Here is an 18,712-nt window from a genome sequence, read left to right as displayed (position 1 = left end):
CATAAAACAAATAGTGGGAAAAGCAGGCGCCAGGTTGAGATTCATAGGAAGAATTCTAAGAAAATGTGACTCATCGACGAAAGAAGTAGCTTACAAAACGCTTGTTCGTCCGATTCTTGAGTATTGCTCATCAGTATGGGACCCTTACCAGGTTGGATTAATAGAAGAGATAGACATGATCCAGCGAAAAGCAGCGCGATTCGTCATGGGGACATTTAGTCAGCGCGAGAGCGTTACGGAGATGCTGAACAAGCTCCAGTGGCGGACACTTCAAGAAAGGCGTTACGCAATACGGAGAGGTTTATTATCGAAATTACGAGAGAGCACATTCCGGGAAGAGATGGGCAACATATTACTACCGCCCACATATATCTCGCGTAATGATCACAACGAAAAGATCCGAGGAATTAGAGCAAATACGGAGACTTACAAGCAGTCGTTCTTCCCACGCACAATTCGTGAATGGAACAGGGAAGGGGGGATCAGATAGTGGTACAATAAGTACCCTCCGACACACACCGTAAGGTGGCTCGCGGAGTATAGATGTAGATGTAGATGTAACAAACCGAGCTGCTCTGCTTTGAACTCTTTCAATGTCCTTCCTCAATCCTATCTGGTAAAGATCTCAAAACACATAGCAATACTCTAGAAGACTATTGACATTTTTCACTCCAGACAGATACCTTGTCTAAATCGCTCTGAAATTGCTTTTGATCTTCTGATGGCTTTGCCACATGGTAAACGACAGGATCATCTGTAAACAATCTAAGAGGGCTGCCCACATTGTCTCCTAAATCATTTATATCTATATAAACACTTCCGTGGTTAGTGCCAGATACCATTCCTGTTTTACTCAATGACTTTCTGTCAATTACTGTGAACTGTGACCTTTCTGACACAAAATCATGAATCCTAAAACCAAATTTCAGTTGAAGTTTTGTTATAAAACACAAACCAACAGCGGTTAAAATGAAGCAATCAAATGAAGGAATGACTCTTCAAAATCCTTTGTAGGACTTCACACCCTTGTACTTACGACTATGTGAGCTGTCCATATCAACATAACCATCATCTGTGGCAGGGCGTCCCATAGGTACATATGGATCATCAGCCACACTGCTGCCACGGCTGTGCATGCGGCTGTATGTGCCTGCACTGGCAGCTCTTGGAGTTGTCTCATTTCCCCCACCTGGAAGAAAAAGTTATAGATGTAAGTAACAATGAAGTAATGCCAAATACATCAATACATTCATATATTTTTGCATAATAAGTACTTCTTATATCAAATAGTATCACAAAAGTAATGTTTCTCCATACACAGAATGAGCTATCACGAGTAGTATCACTGAATGATGTGGAGCAGTATGGATGTCCTGATCCCTATTTTCTATCATGTCACTTCACTTCACACATATGGTTTGATGTTCCATGAAATTTCAGGCAAATTGCCAGATGTCAGTAACCTGCTGCCACAATATTTCATCGCGGAGTCCCTCCCCCACCCCCTCCAATTTAAAAACATGCCAGTGTAGTATGTGTGAAGTACCCAGTTGTTGCAGTGCGTGTGTTAAAAGAGTGTGTGAGTTTTTGCTGCAAGCCTGTGCACAGCTGAGAGTGTCATCCATGGTGAAAACTCACCTCATTTATGTCAGATCAAAGATCTTCACACATTAAAATTGCAGAACTATGCTAGCTATGCAGAACACAAAGTTTTTCTGTGACACTATTCCATGCACAATTCAACTGGAAACCACTTTATGATGGATAAGAGCCTCAGTCATTTTTATTTCTAGTGATTCATTGATAATGAATTTTCAGAACTTGTAAGTATGGACTACAATTTTTGATGTATTGTATTTCATCAAATGGTCAGTAGAAATACAGTATTCTGTGATAGCGAATATTCTGGCTGGAGGAAGAGGGGGAGAAGATAAGTGTTTAATGTCTTGTCAACAACAAGGTCATTAAATCTGAAGCATAAGGTCAGATGAAGGAAAGCAGCTGTGCCATTTTGAAGGAAACACTCTGGAATTTGCCTTAAGCAATTTAGGGAAATTGCAGAAAACCCACATCAGGATGACCGGATGCGGGTTTGAACCATTGCCCTCCCGAACGCAAGTCCAGTTTGCTAACCACTGTGCTGACCCAGTCAGTCTGGCTGGAAGAACCAAGCATGCCAATGGTGTATGTTCTTCTAAACAGTGCATGCTGTTTGCCACATATACGAATTGCCAGACTCGCATGGAATCTTATAAGCGCCTGCCCTGCGCAACTCTACGTCGTCTTTGATCCCAGAAGCTCCGGGACTTTTGATGGAAGAAGAAAGATCGCTTTCACCTGATATTCTCAAAGTTTTCTGCCTACACTATGTGATCAAAAGTATCCGGACACCTGGCTGAAAATGACTTAGACGTTCATGGCGTCCTCCATCGGTAATGCTGTAATTCAATATGGTGCTGGTCCACCCTTAGCCGTGATGACAACTCCGACTCTCGCAGGCATACATTCAATCAGGTGCTGGAAGGTTTCTTGGGGAATGGCAGCCCATTCTTCACGGAATATTGCACTGAAGAGAGGTATTGATGTCAGTTGGTGAGGCCTGGCACAAAGTCGGCGTTCCAAAACATCCCAAAGTCTTCTATAGGATTCAGGTCAGGGCTCCGTGCGGGCCTGTCCATTACTGGGATGTTATTGTCGTGTAACCACTCCGCCACAGGCCGTGCATTATGAACAGGTGCTCGATCCTGTTGACGGATGTGGTCGCTACCCCCAAACTGCTCTCCAACAGAGGGAAGCAAGAAGATGCTTAAAACATCACATAGGCCTATGCTGCTGTGATAGTGGCACACAAAACAACATGGGGTGCAAGCCCCCCCTCCATGAAAAATACAACCACACCATAACACCACCACCTCCAAATTTTACTGTTGGCACAACACATGCTGGCAGATGACATCACCAGGCATTCGCCATACCCACACCTTGCCATCAGACTGCCACATTGTGTATGATGATTTGTCAGTCCACACAATGTTTTCCCACTGTTCAATCATCCAATGTTTACACTCGTTACACCAAGTAAAGTGTCATTTGGCATTTACCGGTGTGATGTATGGCTTATGAGCAGCTGCTCAACCGTGAAATCCAAATTTTCTCAACTCCCACTTAACTGTTGTAGGACTTGCAGTGGATTCTGATGCAGTTTGGAATTGCTTTGTGATTGTCTCGATAGATGTCTGCCTATTAAACATTACAACCCTCTACAACTGTTGACGGTCTCTGTCAGTCAACAGACAAGGTCAGCCCGTATACTTTTGTGCTGTATGTGTCCCTTCACATTTCCACTTCACTATCACATCGGAAACAGTGGACCTAGGGATGTTTAGGAGTGTGGAAATCTCACGTACACACGTGTGACACAAGTAACACCCAATCACCTGACCACGTTCAAAGTCCTTGAGTTCCACCGAGCGCCCCATTCTGCTCTCTTACAATGTCTAATGACTACTGAGGCCGCTGATATGAAGTACCTGACAGTAGGTGGCAGCACAATGCACCTAATATTAAACACGTATGTTTTTGGGGGTGTCCAGATACTTTTGATCACACAGTGTATTTTCATGGAAATATTTATAATACAAGGCAAGTAGCTGTCATCTTGAAGGCCTCAGCCTCATTCTTGTTCTGCTGTTCATATGTATGTAGAGCTCTCCAAATCTATTGAGATAAATATCCATTTTGCCAGAAACCAGTTGGATTTGTTCTAATTCTGCTTCCAGGTTTTTGGCATCTAAGGTGAAATGGATTCAGTGGATCAAAGTCTACATAATGCCAATTGTTTGTGTCAGATTGTGGCAAATAATTGCCTTTAAATACAGGTCTGTATGAGTGAGCTTCCAAAATATCGAATGTCCATGTGTACTGTTGCTTGTCTGTCACATTAAAACAGCAAGTAACCGTCTTTCTGCATCCCTATAGCAAATTTTATGTTTATATGTAAGGAGTTCAGATGTTCCAGGAACTCTCAGAGACTGTCCAAACCATCAGGACAAGTTATAAAAACATCATCAATGTATTGCCAAAATACTGTTATTTCTGAAACTGCTTAGTCAAGTGTTTGTTTCTTAAAATCTTCCATGAAAGGGTTGGTCATCAAGGAAAGTAAAGGACTTCCATGGCAACACTGTCAGATTATTCATAAATCTGTTGTTAAATAGTGAGGAGAGAGTGCTCAAACAATGCTGTTATGTCAGTTCCAAACGTGTTGCTGATAAGATGATTCCACCAGAGGCATATTTGTAAAAAAGGGAGACAACATCAAAACTGAAAAATAACTCACGGTTTTTCTGCATAACTGCCAATGAGCACCAATGACGACTTGCAGAGCCGATGAGCAAGGCGCATGTTACACCTGCAGCACCGGCCAATCACGTGGATTCAGTGTAGTAACCCATGTGGCTTTATAACTTGCAACCTAGCAAGTCAGCAGCAGTTCATCGAGTGCTCAGCAGAGTTCATCACCAGCAGAGCCAAAAGTTTGGACTACCCAGCAGAGCCAAAAGTTTGGACTACATTGACAACAAGCAGTTTATCTTTGGCAGATGGGAGTCTGTCTTCACCAGTTCTCGGCCAGAGCACATGAGGTACCAGGCCAGAGCTCACATTAGCAACAGTCAGACAAGAGCTGCCACTGGCCACGAATCTGCAGCCCACAAGTAAACGCCAATGAGGACAGGGACTATCACAGCTTGAGCAGCAACATGGTGCTCATTTTGTCTCTGGATGGTTGTTTACTTCTGGAAGTGACTGTTTAGTTACGGAACTTAGTACTCAGCCTGGGGCGATTCATTGATGTTATATCTGAAATGAATGTACATTTATGTGAGTGTTGGAATTAAATCAATGTTCATGTACTTGGTCTAATTATTTGTCTGTTGTGGTGCTGCTGAACGTATATAACAGGTAGACAACAGGAAGTCAAAGTTCCATTGTTTTTCTCATCACATGGTTAGTAGGGTCCTTATTGATCTTGCAATATGTTGAATTCATATAATAAAATATTGATATTATTAACATAAGCCTCCTGTGGCACAAGAACAGTGGCATTACCTTTATCCACTTTGAGTACTATGATTCAACAAGCCCATACCACCTCACATACTGATAACCTGCAAATAAAATTGGAATACCTCCAAACTGTGTTCCTTGAAAATGGGTATTCATCTCAGCAGATACTGAGGGCACTACAGAAATACAAAGTGCAGAACAAGGAAGAGGCTGAGGCGTTCAACATAAGTGTATCCACTATATTGCAAATGTTTCCACAAAAATAGACAAGAGTACTTCAAAAACACAAATTTAAAGTGATTTTTCGTCCTCCATCAAAAATTCTGGTACTTCTGGGATTGGCCAATGATGACTTAAGTCTGCACGAGGCAGGTGTTTATGAGATTCTGACTGAGTTTGTCAAATTATATATTGGGGAAATAATGTGCACTGTTTAGGAGGGCACTGCAGAACACCAGTGACATAAGTTATCTCCTCCAAGCTAGCAAATTTGCTATTGCAAAACACTGTACATCTACTAGTCATTCAGAAAGTGCAGCTGAATAAAAATTGTGGTCTTACCTCAAACTTCTGAATATCAATTATCAATGAATCAATAGAAATAGGACTCGCAATTTAATGGCAAATTAAAAACTGTGTGTCAGATTGGGACTCAAACCTGGGAACTTTGCCTACCGTGGGCAAGTGCTCTACCAACTGACATCTGGCAGTTTACCCACAGTTTTATGGCACAGTCTATAATCAAGGAAAGATTTAAATTTCAGAAATGGCGGGATGGCTTGTTGAACAAGGCTATGGGCAATGCCCATCACCACAATTTTGCAACTGCACTAGTACTCAATGTCACTGAAAGTTTAACTTAACACTGGAAAATCCTGGGTACTATGAGAAAAGATACACACTCACTCATTATAGAGAATCAAGCTAGGGCAAGGTTTCCAAGAGGAAACGCTAATGTAGGTAGAGAATAGGAATACGACAATAGAGACCGCTAGCTTAGGTGCTGGCAAGGACAATAAAATACTGGCAAACTTTATATTTATAATAATCCAAAGCAAGTTGTCAGCCTTTGCACTATTTGAAATTTTATCAAGGTCTGACAATATTTGTGCAGCTTACTTTCCAGATAGTACTTCATGTATCCCCTGTAATCAAATGCCTTAATTACACTTCATGTGGTTTTCATCAAATTCTTTTTGGACATCAAGAAATACAGCATCCATCTGATTGCTTGAAAATGGTTAGAATCTGGCCCTTAAGTGTGTACTGCAACCAGAACAGCGACAGACGGTGCATATGACATTAGAATACACCAGTTTTGACATTTGAGTAATACAGTATTACACTGGATGAGATTCTGTGAAGTGCTTCATATTATACTTGCTGATAACTTTAAATGGGCTGTTTAGTATCTGCACAAGTGTGACACATTGCCAAACGACACTGTCAGCACAAGGTGCTGTATGTGGCAATGGTGACACGACCAGAACCAGGGAACTGAACAGCGCAGGAGTAAATGAAAACTTGCTGTGCGAGTAAATCTATGGGGAAGCAGGAAGTCCAAAACAACACAAACATAGACAGGGATCAACACAACACATGGCAGGTGCTGGCAGCTGACAGCTGGGTGCACAGAAATGGCACGATGCGCAAGGCGAGGTCCGCAGTGGTTTAAGTCAGTGTTAGAACTGCCCAGTCCAGCTTACTGGCACTGGCAGGTCAAAACTTCCATCAGCAGGTTTGCCCATACCGCTTGCTGGGTGGCACCTATCCCCCCCTCCACGGTAGCTTTCCACACTATTCCACTGCGTTAACCATGCTAGTAGCTTACTTCCCTCCATCATGATTTGCTAAAAAATAAAGGCCTTTTTACAACTGCCTTGATATCTTTGGTTGGCAACAATATCTGTAACAGCAAATCACTAGAACTGTTAAACCATTTTCACAAAAGTATTTCACTAAATGATTTTACAAAAAAAAAGTTTAAAAAAATATGGGTTGAAAAGGACTCTGCATGCTACATAACTTGGTGGGTGAGGTGTAGAAGCACGGATATGTCATGATATGCCAACCAACTGTAGTCAGTCAGCTGTAGCATATGATTGAGTTCATTTCATACTGTGTAGAGTGAGTTCACGACTGGTTTTAACATTCTGCGCAGTGGTATTTCAAGGCAATCTGATCAGTATGAGTGTTAAAAGCAAATCCCACCCAGTATACACTAGCACGCGAGAGAAATGGTGTTTCATGTGATCAGTACTTTAGACAGGAGTCGGAAGTGGCATCCATGTATGATCAAAAGTGTCTCCCAGTGTCAGCAAGTGCCAAGAACAAACAGCTGAGGAGTGCGATACTGGGTTGAGAACTGTTCAACTGATTGTGAATGAAGCCAATGCATCTGCTGAAGAGAATATATCACCTATTTTTAAGTCACCTGGTAAGCACCAAAATCTAAATTTTTGCAAAACATTTCATGAGTATTATAAAAATTGTCTGAGAATGGTCAAACGTCACTGCTGGTCTAGGATGCGTCAGTAAATGTACATGTTTCACTAAGTTTCTTTTCTTCTTCTTTTTAAAGTTTATTTTTCAAGACATCACAAGATGAACATATTTTCCGAATTTGAATGGGAAACACAAATAAATGCTCAGCGGTTTTTCCCAATTATTAATCACAGTATTTTCTTGCACTGATCAACAGAAAAGACAAACAATGCAAATCTATCTTTTATTGTTGTCACTGTTCACCCTATTACCACACATTGTTATTTTTCTATGTTACACATTTTATGCAGCCCCATATTTTAAAGGCACACAGTTTGATGGCATGGCCTTAAATCACTGTGCTTGTCACCTTTCCTGTATGTGTATGTAACATTTAGCTGACTGCTGAATGGAGCACAGCTAACCCACAGTATAGCTACATTGCAACAGATGGCTCCCACATCGGTACTAATTGCTGGCTGCGCAAAATCCCCGGACAGCCGTCAAGTTATGTGGCATGTCACTCTAGTACTTTTTGGTACCATTTCACTGCTGTCAACATGACCACACATTTAGTCTGGTTTCATACTTGTGAAACAGTCACTTAGGTGCCAGCAATATACCCAAATGAAAGATTTAAGACTATCAGCCCTCTGCAATTCAAGAACTATTCCTTCGGGTTTAATTGTGACTGCTCTCCAGTTACTTATGAGACAAAATTGCTGCCCAGTTCTTATCTTCCCAAGAATCAATGTATCAGGACTGTCGATAGGCATATATAAAAATACATGACACCACCCAAGCTTTTGGAGCTAATAGCTTCTTCCTCTCTAGTCTGTCTCTCATAAAGTTACACATTCATTTAATTTTGTTAATATTTCTATTCAATCATTACTTTTGGGTTGTCTAGTGTATAAAGAAAGATGACATGGAAATTCCAATCAATTTTAAAGATTACCCATTTATACAGTTAGAACGCCATACCTGGACTCATTGTCATATAGCCTGGATTATCCAGAGGAGAGGAGCTACATGGACTATAGACATCCATGTATGAACCCTGAAACAGAGAAAATCATTTTTCATGATCAATGATTTGTGGTTTTTACTTGTAGAACAGTACCTGAGCAATACACCACTATACACAACCTGTGATGGAGACCCCGATTTGAATCCACTGCTGCTAAGGTTGGGTGATATTTTGCGACTGCTGGAGCTCCCTCCTTGAATGGGTAGCGACAGAGAGGGCACAGCTCTGCTGTATCCAGTGCTGCCTGTAGCAATAGACAGCATGTTTTAGCATTAAATATTATCATTTCTTACTTTTATAAGTTAAAATCAAAACTCACACAGAAAATTTTTAAATAATGTGTTCTCCAAAAGATATACTCATGGGTCAAAACCAAATGCTGGAAGATTTTGAATGTTTTCTTTTAGTCTTCAGGTTTCCAGTGTAGGAAGTAGTGCTAGTTAACGTTATAGTGACTTGCACTCTGAGACAGCTATATTCAATTACATTTTATAGGTTCACAAAATTGCACTTGTACATTAGTCAGCATTCATAATGCAAGTTAATAATGAACAAAACTGAGTCTAAATCCCACTAAGACTCCACCTCTATCTTTCTTCTCAAGCATTGTAATGTAACTGAAAGACATCTTTAAATAATCATTACAATTAACATTTCTGTGTTCTGTTTGTAGTAATTCCATGCCAAATGTACCACTGGTGCGCACCTAACCATCTCCAACCCGAATGAAATTTTTTAGTGATGGTCATTACAGGATAACACTTAAATTTTGCAAAATTTGAGTATAAGACCCAAAAACTACATGGTTTTATGAGGCTTGCAGTAGTGAGCTGCAAAATGTCATGTGAGCACTATAATAATTTTGAACAAAATGAAGACAGTTTAAAATTGAAACTTGTTCTAATTGAAAGAAGGTATTTCAATCAGATGCACAATGTTTACAGGATGGTGAATTTCTTCTTATATGGCATCTCATAAATATTAATATGTGAACATGAAAACTATTACAGTGAAGCCTTCTCTCACACTAAACAAAAATTACTTCAAGGTAATTTGAAATTTGAAACTGGAAATCACATAAAATCTTTTGATGAAGAAGTTCAGCTGGGTCTGGCAATAGGATATGTATAAGAAACTGATGATTATTTGTTGTTGAAATTTCAATAAATAAAATTCAATCTCAGTACTTTGTAACACAGTTACTACAGGTAATTTAATATTGAAATTCCATCAACATTATTATTTGCCATTGTGCGATAACCTCAAGAACACAAGAAATTCTTTCATGAACACGTTTCCAAGTGTTACCACCGAAACATAACATGAATACATATTGACAAGAACAATACATTAAGCTTGACAGCTGACAGTCTTTACACTATGAAAAGTGCTGACTCAGAAGAGAAAGTAGGCAAAGCGTTACTTCACACTGAAACAATTAAAAAAGAAGTGAAGCCTGATATTCAAATGTGATCTACAAAATACGTGTGTTAAAATATATAACTTCACTTTTGTGCAAATGTTTAATTGACAGCTATATGACAAATCATCACAGGCACGTTACACTCAGTTGCATTCATCACATAATGCAAAACAGACCTGGATCCTGAGAACCCATGCACACAATACCAATGATTCCTGAGACCATAAGAGCATCAGAGGTAGCCACTATTAAGCACCAAACATTACCAATCAATGTACTTCTCTAAGATTCCTTACGTAACTGTACAACTGATTCACTCTAAAGCTCAGTGATTTAAAAAAAAAAAAAAAAAAAAATGCCTCACTACATCATTTTCTGTCAATAAATAGACCACCTGCCCTGTATCCCCAAAATAATTTCACTAGAGTCCTCATAATTTTGTGGCTTTGCCCTCTCTTTTCCAGTAAATTCAGTTTCCCAGAGAATTCCTGATTTCCCAAGTTTTCCATACAAATCATTACTCTGGTTTTGTGCCCAAAACACTGTTAGAATTCCAAGGCTGTGCAGTTCATGATTTTTACGTTACATGAGGAGACAGTTGAGGAAAACTCAGTCACAACAATTTTTCAGTAATTTTCAGACAAACAAAGTATGTTGTGCACCCTTCATTATTTCTGCAGAGGAGTTACTTGCTATCAATTCCACTGCACTACAGCAGTTATTTGTGAGTATTTCAGAAGTTGTTAGTACATAAATATGCCTCTAGAAACTTTTCCATTAAATTTGTGCATACTCTGATGTAATATTGCTTAATATTATCACTACCAACTTTCTTTATTTTTGTTTCATTAGGTAGAAAAGGTGTTTTATGCTGGTATAGGTTTTGTTTGGTTTGAAAACATTCTGAATTTATAAAAATAAAAAAAATTGCTTGAACACCCTATTGTCAAACATCTGAAAACCGCCATTTCAACAAACACCCTTTATATTAGAAACATATTTATATAATAGTTACAGTCTTTAATTTAACTGTTATATACAGCTTTTCCCCAAGTTTTATTTATTTATTTGCACATAACAGTCTACTTAACAGATTTTCATTATAGCTAAATTCATTCTCTTTAAAGATAAAACACTGCCTTTTATGTCATTAGACACTGCTAATATAACCAACTAATGTGTATCCTTTTTAGTTTTCCTCACCAGTCTTGCTGAAAACGAAAAATTCAGATGCCACTTCTTTTATCGACCATCTTTGTAGAGCAAATGTGTAAAATTAACAACTTCTCATTATTTAAAGGTACTAGACTTTTTTTTTACCTTCTCAGTAGACCATCATAATAAGCACAGTATTGGCTTTGCTAATAATCATAATTTTGTTATACGAATGTAGCTGGCTTATTAGACACACCAAACACAGCAATCTGAGTACAAATTTCACCTTGTATTAGAAATATCTTGCATTTCATTTAGCATTGTAATTTTTATTCTGAGATTTTCTGGCATGTTAAAGGAGAATGGGCAAGGCTTAACAAATTTAGGTTGGCCCTTTTTCCATTCTTTATTGCTACATGAAGCTTTTGAGAAGGATAACATAACACCAATTTCCTTGTGAACCTCATTCTGCAATCACGGGCACAAGATTTTAACCAGTAGACATCCACATTCTGTGAGCTTTTTTAATTCAGCTGCTCTTGTTTTATCAGAAGAATGTCATTCTTTTAAAGACTTTTTTTTTACAAAATGTTGCAGCAGTGTGCATATATTTGACAGAAGAATTTCCAAGCGGGTTTGCGTAGCCTTGTCCAGTGGATCTCAAAACAAACAATAAATTTTCTAGTACAAAATCACCTACTCTTTCTAATGAAATAAATAAATAAATAAAAAATGAGGTAACGAAATTTAGTGCTGTGTCTTGAGACACAGCCATACACACAGAGGGCACAGCATTCTATAAGTGATCATACACTGAAGTGACAAAGAAACTGATACAGGCATGTGTATTCAAATACAGGGGTATGTAAATAGGCAGAATACGGCACAGTGGTCAGCAATGTCTATATAAGACAATAAGTGTCTGGCACAGTTGTTAGATCAGTTATTTCTGCTACAATGGCAGGTTATCAAGATTTAAATGAGTCTGAAAGTGGTGTTATAGTCAGTGCATAACAGATGGGATAAAGCATCTCTGAGGTAGTGATGACGTGGAGATTTTCCAGTACGACCATTTCACAAGTGTACCATGAACATCAGAAATACGGTAAAACATCAAATCTCTGACGTCGCTGTGGCTGGAAAAGATACAGCAAGAACGGGACCAACAACGACTGAAGAGAATCTTTCAAAATGACACAAGTGCAACACTTTCACAAATTGCTGCAGGTTTCAATGCTGGGTCAACAACAAGTGTCAGCGTCCAAATCTTTCAATGAAATGTCACTGATATGGACTTTTGGAGTCGAAGGGCCATTTGTGTACCCTTGATGAGTGCACGAGAAAAATGCTTTATGCCTCATCTGAGGCCATCAATACTAACATTGGACTGTTAAACATGTTGGCTGATTGGATGAGTCTCATTTCAAATAGTATTGAGCGGATGGACATGTACGGGTACAGAGACAACCTCATGAATCCATGGACCTGCATGTCAGCAGGGGACTGTTCACGCTGTTGGAGGCTTTGTAATGGTGTAGTGATATGGGACCCCTGATACGTCTAGATATGATGCTGACAAGTCCTGTCTGATCACCTGCATCCATTCATGTCCATTGTGCACTTCAATGGACTTAGGCAATGCCAGCAGCACAAAGCGACACCTCACACGTCCAAAATTTCTACAGGGTTGTTCTATGAACACTCTTATGAGTTTAAACACTTCCACTGGCCACCAAACTCCCCACACATGAACATTATTGAGCTTATCTGGGATACCTTGCAACGTGCTGTTCACAAGAGATCTCCACCCCCTCGAACTCTTATCGATTTATATACAGCCCTGCAGGTTTCAATGGTGTCAATTCCCTCCAGCACTACTTCAGACATGCCATGTTGTGTTTTGGCACTTCTGCATGCTAGCAGGGGCCCTTCAATGGAACTATAATACACTGGCTTCATGAACAGACTGGTGTTCGAAGATTGATTAGTCCAAGTGAACATCTAACTACATTGCAATGTATCATCTTCACACTACAGTTAAGTAATGTAAAGGTTATATTAATACATTATTGCAAATTGTTGCTAATTTGTGTTGCCACATATTTTTATTTACCTTTTGCCTAACCATATTTGGCCCTGTCACAAATCTGTACAGTTACTGCATGCAAGCAAGCCACCTCATAACAACAAACCCTTTCAGGAGGAAGTAGTTCTCTTCCTGTCATTTACTTATGTTTGAAACTAATATTATTTGGCGAATAAAAAATTTAGCAATATGACATCAAAGTATGCACACATTTGATTTTGTCCATTATAAATGGCTTTGTTTGAAAGCCTGTGACTGTAAAAACACTGGGTTTGTTTATAAATAACTTTTCAGCTACCAGCCACGATATTCTTTTATTCATATTTTACAGGACACATTTCAGGAAATGATCCCCATTTTCATGTGCGCATTCCTTTGCGCTATGCCATTTTTATGTAATGTTTTTGAGGTTCTACTTTGTTTCAATGATTTTCTGCAATATATAAAAAAACATGCAATTTGTAAGAACTTGTACTCACAGTTTTGTTAGGGCCCATTGTTCAGAGTCTCACACATGCTAAACATCACTCACAGCTTTCAGTGCACAGTAGGCATTGAGAATAACTTGCGCAAACAAAGTTACAATGATGTTTTTATATGTAGCTGACAGAGATAATGGTACAGATCCTCTACCAGATATGCTTTTGTATGAAAGGTATTTGTCTTAATGATATGGATTATGCTTTGTTTACATCTACTTCACAATATACAGACGTCTGTGTCACAGCTCTCATACAAGATAAGTAATTTAAGTAGTAATAAACTGTTTTTAACACTTTAAACTAATTAATTACATTAATTATAGTGCTCTTCAAGCGAACCATTAAAGGTTTTTCTCTTACTCGCTTATTTTCACAGTAATCACGTAAAGTTCGTTTTGTTTAGGTATCGCGGCCAGGCCGAACTTTTGAGCTTTCAGATTAAACTTCATACCGCAATTTTAAGTGCATTTACTGATCGTTTAATGTGCTAAATACGTTTGCTGCCCCTTTATATCTGCAGAGTATAGTCATCTCTTAAGTAATTTCCAGTAAAAAACTTCTGAACCACTGTTTACATAGTCGCGAGTACGCCTAATTTTTCGTACACGTATTTTCATTGTTTTCCAGTAACTTCATTGTCTTTCTGTCACTAAAATCGATTTGTACCATGAGTGTAAAGTGCCTGACGTGCTGTAGAATCGTTAGCTCCGGGGTCTGGTGTTGTGGATGTGGTAACTTTTTTCATTGGGGCAATTGTAGTGGCATGGGAATTGGGAAAATGAGTGAGACTCATCAGTGGCTCTGTAGGCTATGCAGTAGAGATAGAAAGATTGTGGAACAGGAGGGGAAAATTGCTGCCCTTCAGGCTGAGTTAGATGAGGCTAGGCGAGAACTGGGCAGCTTAAGGGGGGAGAAGGGTAAACAAGGGTGGGAAGTGGCAACAGGCATAAGGAATAGGCCAAGAAATTCTTCTGACAGCTTTGTTATTAATGTACAAAATAGGTTTGACCTGTTGCCTCAGTCAGAAACTGATGAGCCTCTCACAGATGTAGATGTAGACAGGGCTCAACAAGCTTTCAGCAGCAAATTGAATAAGAATGTAGGGAAGTCTGCAAAGAGAAAGAAAGTCTTGTTGCTAGGTAGTTCGCATGCTAGGGGTGTGGGTCAACTTCTGCAGGATGAACTAGGATCAGAATACCAGGTCACAAGTTTTTTCAAACCTAGTGCTGGACTGAGGCAGGTTACAGAGGATTTAGGTTCACTATGTAGAGGCTTTACTAAGGAAGATTCCGTGGTTATTGTGGGTGGGCCGGGCAACAGTATTGACAGAGATCCGGGATACAGCATACAGTGTGACCTGGCAAAGATTGCATCAACATCGAGTCATACCAGTGTTGGGTTTGTGTCGGTTCTGGAGTGCCACGACCGACCTCATTTGAGCTCTTCTGTCAAGAGAGTTAATTTGGAGTTGGAACGGCTACTTGGATCTGGTGCAGGGTCACACATTGGTGTGGTTCCTGTTGATTCACTCTGCAGGTGGGACTATACTAGACATGGCCTACACCTCAACAAGAAAGGGAAGGGTAAACTGGCTGGGCTGATAGCAGGAAACTTAAAGGGGGGAGGAACTACATCTCATGGTGGAAACTCTTTTTTAGTGTAAGATCAGCGTCCAGTGGGAAACTCAGCCAGGCAAGTACTAAACATGTTAAAAAAGATCAAAATACTCACAAAAGTAAAGTGAAATATAATGTTAGTATATTTCATCAAAATATTGGGGGCCCCCCCCATGAACCACGGACCTTGCCGTTGGTGGGGAGGCTTGCGTGCCTCAGCGATACAGATAGCCGTACCGTAGGTGCAACCACAACGGAGGGGTATCTGTTGAGAGGCCAGACAAACGTGTGGTTCCTGAAGAGGGGCAGCAGCCTTTTCAGTAGCTGCAAGGGCAACAGTCTGAATGATTGACTGATCTGGCCTTGTAACAATAACCAAAACGGCCTTGCTGTGCTGGTACTGCGAACGGCTGAAAGCAAGGGGAAACTACAGCCGTAATTTTTCCCGAGGGCATGCAGCTTTACTGTATGATTACATGATGATGGCGTCCTCTTGGGTAAAATATTCCGGAGGTAAAATAGTCCCCCATTCGGATCTCCGGGCGGGGACTACTCAAGAGGATGTCGTTATCAGGAGAAAGAAAACTGGCGTTCTACGGATCGGAGCGTGGAATGTCAGATCCCTTAATCGGGCAGGTAGGTTAGAAAATTTAAAAAGGGAAATGGATAGGTTGAAGTTAGATATAGTGGGAATTAGTGAAGTTCGGTGGCAGGAGGAACAAGACTTCTGGTCAGGTGACTACAGGGTTATAAACACAAAATCAAATAGGGGTAATGCAGGAGTAGGTTTAATAATGAATAGGAAAATAGGAATGCGGGTAAGCTACTACAAACAGCATAGTGAACGCATTATTGTGGCCAAGATAGATACGAAGCCCACGCCTACTACAGTAGTACAAGTTTATATGCCAACTAGCTCTGCAGATGACGAAGAAATTGAAGAAATGTATGATGAAATAAAAGAAATTATTCAGATTGTGAAGGGAGACGAAAATTTAATAGTCATGGGTGACTGGAATTCGAGTGTAGGAAAAGGGAGAGAAGGAAACATAGTAGGTGAATATGGATTGGGGGACAGAAATGAAAGAGGAAGCCGCCTGGTAGAATTTTGCACAGAGCACAACATAATCATAACTAACACTTGGTTTAAGAATCATGAAAGAAGGTTGTATACATGGAAGAACCCTGGAGATACTAAAAGGTATCAGATAGATTATATAATGGTAAGACAGAGATTTAGGAACCAGGTTTTAAATTGTAAGACATTTCCAGGGGCAGATGTGGACTCTGACCACAGTCTATTGGTTATGACCTGTAGATTAAAACTGAAGAAACTGCAAAAAGGTGGGAATTTAAGGAGATGGGACCTGGACAAACTAAAACAACCAGAGGTTGTACAGAGATTCAGGGAGAGCATAAGGGAGCAATTGACAGGAATGGGGGAAATAAATACAGTAGAAGAAGAATGGGTAGCTTTGAGGGATGAAGTAGTGAAGGCAGCAGAGGATCAAGTAGGTAAAAAGACGAGGGCTAGTAGAAATCCTTGGGTAACAGAAGAAATATTGAATTTAATTGATGAAAGGAGAAAATATAAAAATGCATTAAGTGAAACAGGCAAAAAGGAATACAAACGTCTCAAAAATGAGATCGACAGGAAGTGCAAAATGGCTAAGCAGGGATGGCTAGAGGACAAATGTAAGGATGTAGAGGCCTATCTCACTAGGGGTAAGATAGATACCGCCTACAGGAAAATTAAAGAGACCTTTGGAGAGAAGAGAACCACTTGTATGAATATCAAGAGCTCAGATGGAAACCCAGTTCTAAGCAAAGAAGGGAAAGCAGAAAGGTGGAAGGAGTATATAGAGGGTCTATACAAGGGCGATGTACTTGAGGACAATATTATGGAAATGGAAGAGGAGGTAGATGAAGATGAAATGGGAGATATGATACTGCGTGAAGAGTTTGACAGAGCACTGAAAGACCTGAGTCGAAACAAGGCCCCCGGAGTAGACAATATTCCATTGGAACTACTGACGGCCGTGGGAGAGCCAGTCCTGACAAAACTCTACCATCTGGTGAGCAAGATGTATGAAACAGGCGAAATACCCTCAGACTTCAAGAAGAATATAATAATTCCAATCCCAAAGAAAGCAGGTGTTGACAGATGTGAAAATTACCGAACTATCAGCTTAATAAGTCACAGCTGCAAAATACTAACACGAATTCTTTACAGACGAATGGAAAAACTAGTAGAAGCCGACCTCGGGGAAGATCAGTTTGGATTCCGTAGAAACACTGGAACACGTGAGGCAATACTGACCTTACGACTTATCTTAGAAGAAAGATTAAGGAAAGGAAAACCTACGTTTCTAGCATTTGTAGACTTAGAGAAAGCTTTTGACAATGTTGACTGGAATACTCTCTTTCAAATTCTAAAGGTGGCAGGGGTAAAATACAGGGAGCGAAAGGCTATTTACAATTTGTACAGAAACCAAATGGCAGTTATAAGAGTCGAGGGACATGAAAGGGAAGCAGTGGTTGGGAAGGGAGTGAGACAGGGTTGTAGCCTCTCCCCGATGTTGTTCAATCTGTATATTGAGCAAGCAGTAAAGGAAACAAAAGAAAAATTCGGAGTAGGTATTAAAATTCATGGAGAAGAAATAAAAACTTTGAGGTTCGCCGATGACATTGTAATTCTGTCAGAGACAGCAAAGGACTTGGAAGAGCAGTTGAATGGAATGGACAGTGTCTTGAAAGGAGGGTATAAGATGAACATCAACAAAAGCAAAACAAGGATAATGGAATGTAGTCTAATTAAGTCGGGTGATGCTGAGGGAATTAGATTAGGAAATGAGGCACTTAAAGTAGTAAAGGAGTTTTGCTATTTGGGGAGCAAAATAACTGATGATGGTCGAAGTAGAGAGGATATAAAATGTAGGCTGGCAATGGCAAGGAAAGCGTTTCTGAAAAAGAGAAATTTGTAAACATCCAGTATTGATTTAAGTGTCAGGAAGTCATTTCTGAAAGTATTCGTATGGAGTGTAGCCATGTATGGAAGTGAAACATGGACGATAAATAGTTTGGACAAGAAGAGAATAGAAGCTTTCGAAATGTGGTGCTACAGAAGAATGCTGAAGATTAGATGGGTAGATCACATAACTAATGAGGAAGTATTGAATAGGATTGGGGAGAAGAGAAGTTTGTGGCACAACTTCACCAGAAGAAGGGATCGGTTGGTAGGACATGTTCTGAGGCATCAAGGGATCACCAATTTAGTATTGGAGGGCAGCGTGGAGGGTAAAAATCGTAGAGGGAGACCAAGAGATGAATACACTAAGCAGATTCAGAAGGATGTAGGTTGCAGTAGGT

General features: G+C 39.9%; 1 protein-coding gene across 1 annotated transcript in view; it reads right to left on the bottom strand.

Annotated features, from left to right (window-relative positions):
- The window catches only part of LOC126458111 (mucin-17), a 211,722-nt gene that overhangs the window by 55,630 nt on the left and 137,380 nt on the right, over positions 1-18,712 (bottom strand). The window contains exons 13-15 of the mRNA XM_050094940.1: positions 8,701-8,825; positions 8,536-8,611; positions 1,037-1,189 (exon numbers count right to left, since the gene is read on the bottom strand). Of these exons, the coding sequence (XP_049950897.1) occupies positions 1,037-1,189; positions 8,536-8,611; positions 8,701-8,825 (354 nt within the window). The remainder of the gene's footprint in view (positions 1-1,036; positions 1,190-8,535; positions 8,612-8,700; positions 8,826-18,712) is intronic.

The sequence above is a fragment of the Schistocerca serialis genome, chromosome 2, assembly GCF_023864345.2.
Source record: "Schistocerca serialis cubense isolate TAMUIC-IGC-003099 chromosome 2, iqSchSeri2.2, whole genome shotgun sequence".
In the NCBI taxonomy this organism is placed as follows: domain Eukaryota; kingdom Metazoa; phylum Arthropoda; class Insecta; order Orthoptera; family Acrididae; genus Schistocerca; species Schistocerca serialis.
The sequence above is the reverse complement of the archived record's forward strand: the minus strand, read 5'-3'. Positions and strand labels throughout refer to the sequence as shown.